This window comes from Chroicocephalus ridibundus, chromosome 5 (genome assembly GCF_963924245.1).
Source record: "Chroicocephalus ridibundus chromosome 5, bChrRid1.1, whole genome shotgun sequence".
Classification (NCBI taxonomy): Eukaryota; Metazoa; Chordata; class Aves; order Charadriiformes; family Laridae; genus Chroicocephalus; species Chroicocephalus ridibundus.
The window spans coordinates 52144576-52160514 of record NC_086288.1 but is presented as its reverse complement, the minus strand read 5'-3'; the positions used below and the strand labels follow the sequence as shown (position 1 = coordinate 52160514).

The window sequence follows — 15939 nt, the reverse complement described above, 5'->3', positions numbered from 1 at the left end:
ATACTTGATTTTAATATACTGATTCAATACTACAAATAAAACCGTATTATAAAGTACTCTGTTTGATAGCTAACTAAATTCCCTGATGTTTGGTCTAAGGACATCACTGCCCCATCTGTAAACACAGGATTTCTGAGTTTCCTTGCAGTTTGTTATTTGAACCAGCAGGAAACCAAACAGATCTTTCCACTGCTAGGCCTTCATCATATGTTTCTACAAAATATTTTGACAGTTAGCAAAAGCAATCTTGCTCCAAATTTTTCACTTAGCTCTGGCTGTAGCACAGCGATGCGTACATATTTTTTCACTTTTCCTACTAACGCGTATGAAATCTATACAGCTCAGGTATTTTAAAGCAGGAACTTTGCTTCCTTCACAGTAAAAACAGTGTCTTAAGGTTGTAGTATATATAACTCTGTACAACTAAAAAGCCAAAAACTGTTTTCCCTCAACTTCCACAGATTCTTCACCGTCCTTAATCATAGGGTATTCACATTATTTATAAAATGAAATAACAAATACACCATAGACCTGTACCTTAGGCAAGTGTTCCACCCTTTTCTGTCACACAGAATCTTCTATGCACAAAAAATTCAGTTATGTTTTTAGAAATAGCTAAGCTAATGGACCATTTTGAATGCATTACTCCTAATCTTTTGGATAATCCTTTCTAGCACAATTGAGGTGACAAAATAACGGCTTTCCACCTTGAAAAAGCTGAATTGAAACGTAGAATAATTCATCTTGGGAGGGATCTCAGGAAGTCTGTACCCCAAACACCTGCTCAAAGCACTTCCAATATTTCTTACCCTTATGGGGAAATAGTTTTCCTTATACTTGATCACGACCTCTCTTGTTTCAACTTAGGCACATTGTCTTCATTAAAGACTGAACTGCTGCATCTTGCATTTCATGTGCACCAGTATCACAAAGTTTCCAATCCATCACTAGTGGAACTGAGCGACTCGACTCTGAGGTTCACTATCTTCTCCTTTCATTGTGTTATGATTCCTGTAAATTCTTCCACACAAATTCTTCGTTGCTATGCTTTTTTACCCTGACACCCACGAGTAGCTAAGGTGCTAACACGAGCCCACTCTTTTGGCCCCCTCTGCCACTTGTATGCAGTGATTTTCACTTGCTCTGTAATTGGACAGACGTGCTTTTTGGTCCAGAAACATCTTCTATGACTGTGCTGAACGTAGTGCAATAAGGCTGTGTGCGCATACAGAGCTCCATGTTGTATACAATATTATGTACATGCATACACACACACAATAAACATTATTGCAAATAATAACCAAACGTTACCTAGGTTTTATTTTTGTACTGGTTTAAGGATTTTTCCTCCCAAGCCGGTCTACCAGTATGATAACGCAGACATTACTAAACCAATCCAAAAAATACTTCACATCAGTCCAGTTTACCACACTCCCCTCTTCTAGGAGAAAAACTACACCAGAGTAACCCCTCTAATAGCTATATCATAGAATCACGTAGGTTGGAAGGGATAAGGGAGAAAGATCATTGAGTCCAACCATTAACCTAACACTGCCTTGGTTAACAGGTTCTATCTCTATGCTGCTAATAAAAAAGTCATCCACCACAGGGACAGCCGAGAGGTGCCTGTTTGTTCAGTGTTGGGCAGCCGGTTTTACCTTCATCAACTCTATCTCCACGTGCAATCCTAAGGGTATAAACACTAGCTGATGACGTGAATTTTGATGACCGAAAGATTTTGGTCTCCTCGGAGTCCTTGCTAAGCAACCTTCTCCTCAGAAATCTGCAAAGGCACGCAGCCTTTGAGGAGGGATGTGCTGCTTTGCCCGGGTCCAAAGCCATCCCGTTACCACCGACACCGACCCAACGCACTATATGGGATTTTCTGGGGGTTTCTCTACCCTTCGCAGCGGCAGGGCCCGAGCAGAGCCCCCGCTGCTGGGCCTGCAGGGCCGCCCGCTGAGCCGGGGCGAGGGCCGGCCGGAGGTGGCAGGGCCGCGGGCAGGAGGCCGCCCCGCCAGGCCCGGCCCGGCCACCTCCGGGGCCTATCAGGGAAGCGGAGCGGGGCCAGCGGCGCGGTCGCGGGGGTCGCCGCCGGGAGGGAAAGTTCCCTTCCGAGCCGGGAATTCCCGCTTGGCTCCGGCTGGTACGCCGCGCTACGGACGGGGCTTTCGCAACGCGGGGCCAGCCCCGTCCTACGGCTCCTGGAAGGACCCTCGCCCCCACTTCAGCGGCCTCCCGCCGGTCCCACCTTCACCATGACACCCACACCCCCCCACCCCTCGTTCGTCCTGGAGCCCCCTTGGCGGCCCCTCGTCCTCCCCGGACCCAGCTCTCCCCTCAGCCGCCCCTCCTTCAGATTGTCCCCCCCCCCCCCCCGCCCCATTCACCTCAGCCACCTCCCCTCAGCGGCGCCTCCTTCAGGCCGGACTTCCCCCGTCCCCTCAGCAACCTCCCGCTCGCCCCCGGCCCCCTCTCTCTGGTTTCACCACGCTCCCGTCCCCGCCTTCCCCGGTGCAGCCCCCGGCTGCCTTTCGCTCCCCTTCGCCCCCCGCCGGGGTTACCCGGCCCGCCTTGCCCCCGGGGCCGCCTCCCCCGCTGCCCTTCCCCGCGGCGGGGTTCCCCCGCTGGGCGGAGGCGGAGCGCGGCCCGGCCCGCCTTACGCCGGAGGAAAGCGGCGGAGAAAGGGAAGGGGAAGGGCAGCAGGCGGGCCCTGCGAGCCCTTAAAGAAAAGCGGCCATCCTCCTCCCCCCAACAGAGAAGGCGGAAGAGCGAAGCAGCAGCCCCAGCCCTGCCTGGCTCCTCTCCGGGTTTATATGCACCTGGGCGGATTACTGCTGGCCCTGGAGAAGAAAGAGAAGGGGGAGCAGCGTGACCACAGCTCCCCTTCCCCGGCCATGTGCTCGGTAAGCGAGGCGAGCAGCACGGAGCCCTTGGCGGCCCGCTTCAGGCAGGTGGAGGAGACGCTGGAGAAGCTGCACCGGGAGAACCGGAGCCTGAAGAACAAAGTCCCTCGCTACAACGCGCTCTGCACCTTGTACCACGAGTCCGCGCAGCAGCTGAAGCACCTCCAGCTGCAGCTGGCCGCCAAGGAGGCCACCATCCGGGAGCTGCGGGCCACCATCCGGGAGCAGCAGCAGGCGGCGGCGGGCGCCGAGGCGGGGGCGGCGGGCGCAGAGCCGGCCCCCTCGCTGGTGGAGAGCCTGCTGGAGCAGCTGGGGCAGGCCAGGGAGCAGCTGAGGGACAGCCAGCGACTGTCGGCGACGAAAATGGAAGCGCTGAGCCAGGTAAAAACCGCGACCGCCCCGGCAGCCGCGCTGGCCGGTGGCCCTTCGCCTCCGCGGGGCGGAGAGGGGGTGTAGTGTACCCGGCTGCAGCAGCATCCAGCCCGGGAGGGGTGCTTTCCGTGCTCCTCGCTAGGGGGAAAAAAAAAAAAAAAAAAAAAGAAAAAAAAAGAGAGTAATTTAAGCTTAGTAAACCCAGCCGTGGTTGTCCTGAATGGAGGATGCAGACGGTGGGCATTCAGGCTGCTCACTCGCGTTTATGGAAATGGATCGGGGCGACAACTTGGTGGGACTTGCCCGGGGTGGCATGGCGAGCTGGCGGTGGCAAAGCCCGCACAAATGTGTTGTTGAGCCCCGAGATGTCTTGTCGACCCCCGCGATGCAATGCCAGTGCACTTGACAGGTCTTGCTCCATTGCTGTGTGCCCAGAGCTGGACTCTCGCCAGAGCAACTCTATCCAACAGTAGTTCCCACGGCCTTAAGTTCAAGAAGCTAAACCATAAAAGCCTGAAACAAAAACTTAGCGTGGCATTATAAATCTTCGTGCAACTATTTCCACAAGGAGAAGGAAAAAAATAGTAAAACCTCCTAAATTTGGAAGTTCCATATTACTTACTGAAGACCCTTCTCTTTACCAGATGCAACAGTTTTGTTCTGTAAGATAAACAACTTATGCCACCATTTTTTATTAGTGATGTGTTTTGTTTTTGTTTTTCTTTAAAGTGCCCTTAAAAATGGATTTTTGTATTGATATTAAGGCACCATGTTCATACTTGGAGAAGTAACTGTCAAGTCTGTATTGTGAGGAGATAGATAAGGGAAATTGATATCTTTTATGACAGGAAAAAGAAGTCTCAAAATTGCATCCCCTCCCATCCACCACAAGCGCTGTTTTTGTTACTGTCATTAAGACTTTCCCATGTTCAGTCTGAAATACTTAAAGAATTTTAAAGCATTTCTTTCTATATGAAGCTGCATAAAGGAATTTCCAAACTGAAAAGCAGTACTTAAAATTGAAACAAGTATTTTTGTCATAAGTAATCTCTTGACCTAATGCTTATACAAAACATTTTCCATATATGACACTCACTTAAAATACATTTAAATAAGTTCAAGTTTGGAAATTTGTAATAAGAGATGATCTTACTGACATTTTGCAAACTGATGACAAAACTGTGGTATCTGAATATATTTTGACACTAGATGTCTTTAATCTATAGCAAAGGGGAAATTTAGCGTGATGCTGAAGAACTTAAACGTCAGTAATAAGAACAAGTCCTATTTCTGTAAGTTAGATATTAATTTTATTCTTTTTAGAACTAAATATTTTACGCCCAATCAGAAACACTGAAATCATTGTCACTAAAAATAATAATAACAAAAAAAAAGACATTGTGAAGTCAGAGGCCTACGTGCTGGCAAAGAAGAATGCTTCCTGTGATTTACAGCTCCATTAAGCCCTCCCAAAGAAATAGAAAGGTAGAGTCAAGCTTGTACCTGTCTCATGGTCCATGCTGGCATCCAGGGCATCATTGATTCTGGAGGAGCAGTGCTGCAGAGGTTTCTGTTACCAACATCTGCTACTTTTTGAGGATAACAAGCACAAGCTGTTTTTGACAAAGTCAGGACTGGTGTCCTTCAGACACATGGTACTACAGAGTGGTTTACCCCAGTAAGCAAGCAAACTTCTTCCTTCTCAAAACACCTGCAGAGATATTAACTTAATGCAGTGTGGATGACCCCACAGAGCACAGAGTAATTCAACAAGAACGTGCGGCAACAAGATACACGGTTGCTTCCTAAGAGTATGTCAGATCCCCTTGCATACCTCGGAGAGTCCGGCTATGGCCAAAATAGAGTCATTGCTGCCACACAGACTTCATTTTCTGTTTGCTTGTGCTTACCACTCACCCTTTCCTAAGTGGGAAAGTCGCCATGTGTGCTCCCTCTGCTTTGTCCTTGTGACAGTGCCAGGCAATGAATACACTTCACTAGCTTTTGATTAAAAAGAAATAAAAAAATAAACCAACACCCCAAAACTGGACTTTCCAGTTCCATTTTGTTTTTGAGGAAAACCTCTACCATCTAGTAATTTAGAATGCAGGTCCAGTAAGCATTTTTCAGTCTCCATAGTTAGTCCTTTTAAATTTGTTTCTTCTAAGTTCTATCTTTAGTTTGTTGGTGCTGTATATCTTTTATAAAATTTTCCTGAATTTTTGCTTGCTATTTCTTCATTCGACTGACTAGGAAGTGCTTGCTTGTATAACTGTCCAAGTAGTTCTTGATTTTGATTGACTGATCTGTCAGTTCCAAAGTTGAGTGATTATATAGAAATTAATTGGATTTATTTTACTTTTAAAGTACTTTGCAGTGAGTATAGGAGCAATATGGAATTACTGCAATATGGCGTTCAGTCTTAGACATATTTTGGCTTTTGAGTTTACTTTGCTTTTAAATAGCTTCCCCTCCCCCTTATGTTTAGGAAGTACAGAGGTTGAATCAGCAACTAGAGGAGAAAAATGGAGAGATACAGCAAATGATAAATCAGCCTCCATATGAAAAGGAGAGAGAAATCTTACGACTTCAGAAGAGCTTGGCAGAGAGAGAGAAGGCTCAGGCCACCAGCGATGTTTTGTGCCGTTCACTCACTGACGAAACTCACCAACTTCAACGCAAATTGGCATCCACAGCAGAAATGTGTCAACATCTGGCAAAATGTCTAGAAGAGAAGCAAAGAAAAGAGAAGGGGAATTCAGATGACCAGATACCTACCGAAAGATCTAATCAGGTATTCTTACTGCTACTATGTTTCTTTAAAGTCTTATTAACTTCTGAGGTGTTAATTACAATGTGATAGTTCTAACTGGCAAGTGGTGAGAAACATCCCTTTAAATGATTTCACGTAGGGTGAGAAGACTACCATGGCAAGCTCTGAACAATTCTGAGTACCAAAAACTGTCACCTGCTTCCATCCTAAATCACTTGCATTTTGGCCATCTCATTTATCTCATCATCAGAGGCTTTTTCTGGAGAGGAGAGGATCTTGACAGGTCCCTTCAAACCTCAGCAATTCCATGATTACAATTCTTCCCTGCATATACTTTCTTTATACCTCAGCATGCTTCTGTGCATCACTAGATGGTGCTGTGCTTTTGAAGGTGGTATCTCCTGATTACTTTTTTTAAGCATCTAAATCACAAAACAAAGTAGAGATATTTTGAAGTAGCATTTATATTAAGAACTCTATAGCACGTGGTCTTCTCAGATTCTCAGATTAGTTTTTGGCTTTGCACACGTAGTACAGACCTACAGAAAATTGGTTAGGGAAGAATGAGTCAAGGTGCCTTACCTTTTTTTTTTTTTTTGGCTCTGGGGTTCCCCCCTGAACCCCCAGTGACCCCCCTGTTTCTCTCCAGCAGCGATGTTTAGAAAAATTGCTTCACGACAGGAAGGTGGCAGAAATGCTGCTGAGGGGCACAAAGAAACACCTGGATTTTGGCGTACTTTGCTAATGGCTGTGTGGCTTTGCCACATTATCACCTTAGCTGAAGCTTTTCTGCGTAGGGTAGAGGTAGATGGTGTTGTTCTGTTGTTCCAGAAGTCACGACAGGGCAGAGTCATTAGGTAATTCATGATAATATCATAAGGAAATAACATTAGCGGTCCTGCCTCCAATAACAGATCGGAGTAGTGAGTAGGATGTTACAGCCAATTCTCACAAAAAAGAATAATTCTGTCTCATGCTCTTACTGCTACGTAGTGGCAATGCTGTGTTTTACATGACCACTCATCTATGCGTTTATGGTAAATTCTATACATCCTCACTTCTGCTTTGCAAAACATCTCAGGACCATTTCCAAAGAAAACTTATTCACGTTAAAGTTACCCGTAAGAAATAGTTAGAGGTTGACTAGACATGAGAAAAAAGGACTTAAGGGACTTGAAGCATTTAGTATTATCATATTTTACGTGTAATTGATAGACAGGAAACTTGATTGACTTTGATATATGTAATAAGTAGCTAACCTTGTACAGTGGGGACTTCCCTGTTGAAGAAGAGAAATTTCAGATGCAATTACTAGCTGATTCTAGGGAATTTTGTACAAACGTGTTCTATATTACTCACGTACACCGGGGTTTTTTTAAGCAGATGTCACAACTGTAAAAAAGAGGTATCATTTTAGTCAATTATTTAGCAAGCTGGGTTTTTTTCCCCCCCTCAGTAATTTCTTCCTAGCACTGGCCAAAATTGACAGTAATAACAAAGCAAGATGAAGGCACATCTGTGTCTTTGTCATGCATTCCCCCACTCCAAACAAGTAGTTTCCAAGGAGTTTGTGTAAACTGTTAAGCTCTGTTGTCACCAATGTAGACCCTCATGCATGTAAAATGCGTGGTGTTTTTCTTGTTACCTTTAGTGGGCTCAGAATTTGGTAAGATAGATACGGTTTTATGACACCACACAGATGTATTTAAAAGCAATACCAAGGTGGTAAAAACCTGAGTACATTTTTACTCTGCTTATTAATAATAAAAGCTATAGGCTATACTATTAGTATTTAGAAATATACTATATAGGAATAAGTAGACCTTCACGTATGTAAGTTTCACTGATAGCAAATAGTTTTAGAGGCATTTAAAAAAAAGATTACTTCCAGTTTAACAGCATAACTAAGTAGCATTTGGGATTTTTGTATTAAAGTAACACTTCCTTTATCTGAAAATTATAGCTTTTAGACAATGAAACTTCACTTCAAGCTCTTATCTGCAACCTACAAGATGAAAACAGGATGTTAAAACAAAAAGTGGCTCACGTGAGTACTTTCATTCTGTACAAGATTAAGATTTGATTGTTTTGAATTACAGTAAATTTGGAATAGGTAAGGCCTGGTTAATCTAGTTAAGTGGCAGTTTAATGCGACAAAATATTTTTTTTTAGTCCTTTCAGCATGGCATATAGTCTTTGTTCCCTTAGCTAAGAACAACTTAGTACATTATTTTTAATGTATTGGGGTTTTGTTGTTAAAAATACACTGCAGAAGAACATTATTTTTGTGTTCCTTCTGTGCATCAGTATTCCACCACAGGGTGACTGCCAACCCCTCACATTCCGTATTATTTTAAGCTGTCCCTATGGATTGGCAAATGGGGAAGGCTGCCCGTGAAGAGCCTGGCTATATAGCATGATAATCTTTGGCTGTCCTGTAAAGTGGCTTACCCACACTCAACGGTTGAGTCAGCATATTGTATTATATTTTTGAGAATTTTTCTCCTGCGCATATAGATAGTCTACAAAAGCTTGGAAGTTTGTGTCTTCATGTTCTTCATGACTCTCCTGGGTAATCTTTCAGGTGGAAGACTTAAATGCAAAATGGCAGAAATACGATGCGAGTAGGGATGAGTATGTGAAGCGACTCCACTTGCAGCTAAAAGAGATGAAGTCACAACTGGAGCAGCAGCAGCACGGTGTAACACCCGCACAAACGAATTCTGACCTGATGCACAAGGAGATATTCCGGTTAAACAAGCTACTGGAAGAAAAAATGAATGAATGCATAAAAACAAAGAGAGAATTAGAAGATGTGAAGAAGGCTAGCGAAGGAGATAACGAGCGCATACAAATGCTGGAGCAACAGGTCATTAAGTTTCTTTTTCCTAGAAATGGGAATTCTTAGTTTCTCCCCAGACCACTGAAGTCCAGAGGGGAAAAAAAAATTATTTCTTTTGACATTTGCCACTTGTCTTGGCACACTTGGCTACACTGATACTTAACAACACAGATTTAAAAACACTACTTAAAGAACTGAATGCAGTTCTGTGGTTTTAATACAAGATTAAGAAAGATCTGAAAAATAAATACAAATACCTTTAAAGTACAGATATGATAATATTGAGATTCTGGGACTAAGTATTTACAAACAAAGGAATCACAGCCTCAACTTTTTAATGTAACCTGCCAGTAGTCTAATTTATAAAATATTAACATAGTAATTCTTTTTCAGGTCCTAGTTTATAAAGATGATTTCACATCTGAGAGATCAGACAGAGAACGAGCACAGAGTAAAATACAAGAGCTTCAGGCAGAAGTTGCATGTCTTCAACACCAGCTAGCAAGAAGACAGGTAAGAAAGCAACATGCTACTTTTTCAATTAAAGCATGTCAACAGGATTCAGGACTAAAGTATAGTTTTAAATATATTTAAAGAAAAAAATCCTAGTACTTCTAAAACCATTTCAGCTCAGTGCAGCTATCAAAAACTTACATTATTTCATAGTCATTTCTAGTGGAGATGCTTCCCAATACATGTGTAATACCCCTTTCCAGTCCATTTTCCTTCTCTTTTGGATCAATATGAATGCTTAGAAGGAAGAGAACAGCCAGGACTCTTCTAACACAAAGTAGCATACTGACTATATTCTGTGTTTTCTACAAACCTTCTTTGCAATTATGTTAAGAAAACTTAAAAAAACAATGCATACTTTATTTATAAATCTTCTGATGAAAACACGAGTAGTGTTTCGAATAGAGATGATAAAATATTCTGTTAAAGAATACCTTTTTACTGCATCTTTTTCAAGAACTTCTCTTTATCATTCCAGGACTCAAGAGACACAAGCAGTCATTTCAGAGTTCACATTGGTAACCAAAATCATATGTACGTACAGACGAACGTTGAACATCTACGAGGCAATAGCCCAGGCCAAACAGGCACGAGAAGAACACCTTCACAGTCTGAACAAGCTTCTCCTCCTGTGGACAATGGAAACTCAGGATCTGAGGGCAGGGCACAGGGTGAACTTAGATGCCCTCATTGTATGAGGTTTTTCAGTGATGAACTCAGTGATGAATTCCTCAAGCACGTTGCTGAATGTTGTCAGTGACCACGTGATGTGAGGCTTGTAAGTTGATCACTACTTTAAAGACAGTGAAACTTTGCTCTATGCATATCTCCTACAGTCCTAAACCAGAGACATTCGAATGGACAGCTCTTAGGAATTAGGAGGATGAACAATATCTACCTCTTATTTGATTTCACCTTCTCTTGGACTGTATGAAATACTTCAAGATAAAGCAAAGTGCTTTTATGAAGAATTATTTTTGACACCTACAAGGAAGGCAAGCATAATGCAAATTCTACTACAGACTAAACTGGAACCTACAGTGGTAGTTAGCTTCAGAGTGCAGCTTGACTCGTATTCAAGTCTAATTCTTGACAGCAGTCTGGAGGCTTGTGAAAAAAATTACTGAACTTGAAATTTTCCTCCTCTTCCAAAAATGCAGGCTGAAGAACGGGGGAGGAGCATTTTGGCAGAAGATAGGAAAAACCTTGCTGTGCTTTATCTGGATTAAAAGCAAAGTATTTTCTTGTCTATTGAGGCTGAACTTTCAGACATCTCATCTGAAAATCCTCGTGTCAACTGAAATCAGGAGAAGTGAAAAAAACATGAAAGGGCTGGTTATTGACTAAAACTAGCCTGTCTTTTTGCACAGAAACAATGTACAGGGATATTTATTTTTTCTGTGCCGTAAGTAACTATTTTACACGTTTGTAAATGTGTATTTGTGTAATTATTGATTGTATTCCTATTTTACCTAGGGATTATTTTTATAATAAAAGTGATTGTGCAGTTGCTTTACTACATTAGTAAAGTGGTCAAAAATCTCTCTTTCAGTCTAAGTATTTAAATGTGAAATAGTCCCAGTAACTATACTAAGGGATAACTAAACGTCATGTTTCAGATATGAGTTATTTCATTACTTCAGTGATAACCAGTGTCCCAGACTATTTTCAAATACATTGAAAAAAAAATCACTCCTCACTTATGAGAGGAAGAATGACCTTTCAGATGCACAAGAACACATTTAATGCCCTACCTTGCCACGCATCTGTGACGACACCAGTGCTAGCATAAATTTCTTCTTATCCTATCTACACTGGAGATAACTTCAGCAAATGTCAGGGGACTGTTTTCTGAAGAAGTATCAGAAGTTAAGGTGTACAAATGTAACAGGGCTGCAGGTTTTTTCAGTCTTGGCTCCAGGTGTTTCTCACCATGTCAGAGCTGGAGTTAAGGACAGGATACAAAGTAAAGTCCTAATACAACCACAACCTTTCAATAATTAAAGAAAACTTACTTTGTATAACAACACTTGTCTTCTGCTTTGCTTCCTTCCCAGTGCTATACTTTAGGAGGATATTTTCCTTGATATTTCCTTTTCATGATCCTGTTACAGCCCCAAAGGAAGATGATGGTTTATTCCAATGTTGCCTTGGGTAGGATTTTACCAAAAAAAAAAATGCATGGACCATTGCATGCAGTGTGCAGGTGTAATGGTTCTTATTAATCTAATCTTAAACCGATTGCAAACCTATGATTGATTACTAGCTTGTTTTTCCCAATACAACATGCACAAACATGCAGAGATTTTTATTATTTTTTTTTCCTTTTTTTTAGCAACCATTTTATACATTGCCTTTTAAGGTCTTGAAGATCAGATGCAGCCCACAGAATATAGGCTGAGAAACATGATTAAACTTCCTGTGGCATAAGCTAATCTTACTTTTTCTGACTGTTCTCATTAGACAAGCCTTGTTTACAGCTTCAATGCACACCAATACTATATCACCAGTGATTGATGGAGCAGAATATGGACCTTTTTTAGTGATTAACATTACAAGATAGTCACAAAGACAAACACAACAATAAAGTAAGTTAGATCTTGGCAGTGGCATTGTTTTTTATGGCTTTTGAGATCATCACTGCCTTACATACATCAGTCAGAAGCTCAAGTCTGCTGTGGGTTTCCACTTGGGCTAATCCCTGTGGGTACAGCTGGACAGACTGACCTAGAACTATTAGAAATAGATGCAAGAATTAGATATGAGAATCTGCAGTACAAAGAAATTAATAGTACCGATTCTAGTTGTTTTAAGACTTGTGAATTAGTCCCCTTGTCAAAGCAGAGGTTAGAGTCCAAATCCTGGGAAAGGAAGGCACTTCAGTGCTGGGAAACTGGATATATCTCCATAGAGGACCACACTGGACCAACAGACACAAGCAGGTGAAGCTATAGATCAAGCACAAATTACAGCTATCACTTAAAGCTGTGCAATAAATGGCTGGAATTTGAATACCCAAGGCAAAAATCTAGGACAGATCTGCTGTTTTTCAGTATAAAAATACCTCGCTTCAGAGCTATTTTATTTTACCATTTCCTCCTGAGTTTTTTTTTCTGGCTGGTAAGAAGCCCTACATATTTCTTTCTTGCTCCAGCTTAACCAAGAAACCAGTTACACACACTGTAGAGAGCTACCAGTGTCTTACATGCAAATATTTGTTTCGGATTATAAAGCAGAAGCTATTCCTCTTAAGAAAACAGTGCTTTGACTTTTACACTGAAGTCACTGGTAGATCTCTTGAAGAAACAGTATAAAAATCTTTACTTTCCCTCTCCTCACCAGGCAAAGCATACACATCAAGGCATCCCAAGCAATTACCACCACCTCCTACACTCATAATTCAGGTTCCTCAACTTGTAGACCAGAATGCATAAAAACTGTCAGCTCCCCTGCCTCAACACTGAAGTGAAAGCAGCCAGGAGTTCCCAGCATTTTTTTGAACCCTTTAAATTAAGGAAAGCTCCTTCTGGCCTCAGAATGGTTTTCTCTGCCACTTGGATGCGTGTCTCATTTGGTTAAATGGTAAAAGAAATCCAGCTCCTTTCCCAAAAGAAAGTAATAAAGGCATATGAGTAAGAGAGTGACTGCATAAGATGAAAGGAACTTCAACAGTATAAACTTCATGAACTTCCATTATCCATTTGTACCACGCTTGTTCACTGAAACACACATCACCTGTAAAACTGCAGAAACAAGTCCTCACACAGGAGACTCTTCAAACCATACAGAAAAAATATGTGGCTGTATGGGACTCAGTTCCTTATTTGCTTTATTGGCAAACAAAAGGCATCCAAGATAACTGAACCCTGTTATCAGGCAAAGTTAACACCCGTTCAGGCTTCTGTAAACGCCTTGTTGCTGGTGAGCAATGCCCGTACTGGAGAGGCATGCCAATACTAGAAGAAAGACCTCTGTAGGTCCAGGAAGGCTGGGAGGAAGCAGGATAACTGTCTCTTCTGGGACTTGTAGGAATGTGTCTTAGCATATTAAGAGCTGCCAAGATGTATTTGTCCAGTTACTTTCATGATTAGCCCATCCCTTCTCCTAAATTTCTCCCTCATTAAATTACCTTCCCCGAGTTTTGCTCTCCAAACCAGCCTGAGTTCAGACCTAAGACAAGCTCAGAGCTCCCGAGCAGCTGTCTCACCAGCAATGAGCTTTTCAGACCAGGTTTATCCTCCAAGTGCTGGCAAGCTGCTTCTCATTGTTCCTGGACCTAATTATGATGTATTTTGCTTGCGATTTTAAAGTAAATGCTGTTTACTAATAACTACGTTGGTTGCCATGCAGAAGTAGGCCCTCAGCACACAATCCCGACAGCAGCTGTAGGCAAGACTGACTCACCGAATCTCAGAAAATACAACCCAGAGAAGCCTCAGAAGTTAGCCCCTACCCCAAAAGTCCCAAAGGGAGAGAAAGCTCAACAGTAACGCTGTCTTTTGTACCATGGGTGGTACAGAGCCTAAAAAGCTTCTCAAAACTTCCGCAACTTTTAAGGCAACGTCTGCTTCCCCCTCCAATGATTTAGGACATAACATCTTTTAAAACAAGCTTTAAACGATGCCTCAAGATTAAGTGCTCACTAATAATAAAACCAACGACAAGAATAAAATTTGTTCAAGCAGCAGATACCTATGCTCTATGGTATTTTTTTTAAACTTCCATTTCCTGTGGCTTCGCTGCATGTATATATATAGAAAGCAAGGGAAATTCCAAACAAGATGCCACACCGTCGTACTCAGAACAGCAGTGCTTCTCATTCTAAAAAAAGGGAAGTCTCAAATTCTTTTTCTACAAAATCTATGAGAATTCAAAGTATGCTGTAGTAATATTTCCTAGTACCATGCTCCAGTAGCTATCAGCTGGCGGGGGGCAGGGGGGGTTGTTCGGCTAAAACCCTATAGCATAAGAAACACTCGCAAAGCACTAGATGAACCCAGCAGGCCCTCAGCAGAGGGATGGGGTATCAGGTTAAGCTCTCCCGCCTTCTCACCTGATGTCTCAAATCACTAAGGACAAAGCCCAGCCCAGCTCCCTCACTGAAGCTTTCCCTACTATGGACTATCCTAGCTGGGGGGGTCAGAGTTCCAGCAAGGTGGGGTGGGGGTTTACAACGTGCTGCAGTAACTGCTGAAACAGTGGCTCCTGAAAGGCACCGACTGTCCCAAACAGCACAGCCTCCACTCCCACTGCTGCTCAGTGCATTCTTCCCCTTTCTCTTTAGTACATCCACTTTTTCCTCCTCTTTTTACATTCACTGTAAAGCTGAGGGTGCAGGAACTCCTCACAACATGCACTGGATGTGTGGCGTGGCATCTATAGTGGCTGACAGCCTCCCTCAGGAGCTTGAGATACTTCCATAGCACATGGAACTTCATTGTGAACAGCACTGAACCAGATGGCGGGTTACGAGGCAGCTTATTTCTAGAAGGCACCAAAAAAAACCCCATTTGAAGTGTGTACTTGGCTTAACCACACTTGTTCCCCTGATGGTCCTTCCCAAGGCCAGCTCTCCAGCATGCCCTCTGGAGACCTGGCTGATGGATGGGCCAAGCACCCACGAGCAGGGCAGCTCTGCCTCCTCATGCTGACACCCACCTCCTCGGTGTCACACGAACTCACCTTGCCTGAGGCTTTCAACACTCTAATTTCTCAAGGAGTGGGAGGGAGGAAAGAGCAGTGGGACCCAGTTCTGCAGTGCTTGCAGATCCACCTCCAACCCCCTCCCTGTCACCACTGCAACCCTCTCTCTCCCCTCCACTCCCATCCTGCTCTCATCCAATCTCTATTTCAAATCTGTCTTCATACAAAAAGCACTTGGTTTGTTTGTTTGTTTTTAAAGCGCCAATAGACATGGTCTTGGTTACACACAAATATCACAGGCAGTTTTTACCGGAGGGGCACACGTGTTACCAGGCAAGACTGGTGCCTGCCCTGCCAGCTCTTTGGCCCAGCGCTAGCACACCCCATGCCTTGCTGAGCTTCTTGACTCCGGCAGCAGCCAGACTTCCTCCAGCCACCTCCCAAACCTCCCCTTAACAGCCCACAATGGCATGGCTGAATGGGACAGTGGGTTTCACAGCCTGATGCCCTGCTCCACAGTGGTCCAGACTTGGGCAATGCCTGGGGTTACCTCCTCCTCTGTTGATACAGGAGCACACGCCAAGGGAATAATGCCTTGCTGGCACAGAGGGCAAGTTGCCAACCTGTGGTCTCCCTCCAGCTGTGCCCCCACAGCCCTCCCTGGGCCGGGCCACCTGCAGCTCATGCAAGCCAGCCACCTGCACCCACCACCTGGGCCCTGGGCTGGGAGGAAAGCCACAGGCACACATACCAGCTCTGGGAGCAGCCCCACTGTGACTAGCCCCACTCACAAAGCCCTAGGGTTTTTCCTGCCTGGTGCAAATCAGGAAGCAGGTCTCAGACCACACTACAGGGCAGGGTCTCCATCTCTTTTGGGACACACAGTAGGA

At 43.6% G+C, this 15939-nt stretch overlaps 1 protein-coding gene across 1 annotated transcript; it reads left to right on the top strand.

Moving 5' to 3' along the window:
- Positions 1 to 2739: 2739 nt before the first annotated feature.
- On the top strand, positions 2740 to 11817 carry TNIP2 (TNFAIP3 interacting protein 2). The gene is made up of 6 exons (XM_063336819.1): positions 2740 to 3287; positions 5767 to 6072; positions 8015 to 8098; positions 8636 to 8920; positions 9287 to 9406; positions 9885 to 11817. Exons 1-6 carry the CDS (start codon positions 2817 to 2819, stop codon positions 10164 to 10166), a joined length of 1548 nt encoding a protein of 515 aa, XP_063192889.1. The 5' UTR covers positions 2740 to 2816; the 3' UTR covers positions 10167 to 11817.
- The last annotated feature ends 4122 nt before the right edge of the window (positions 11818 to 15939 follow it).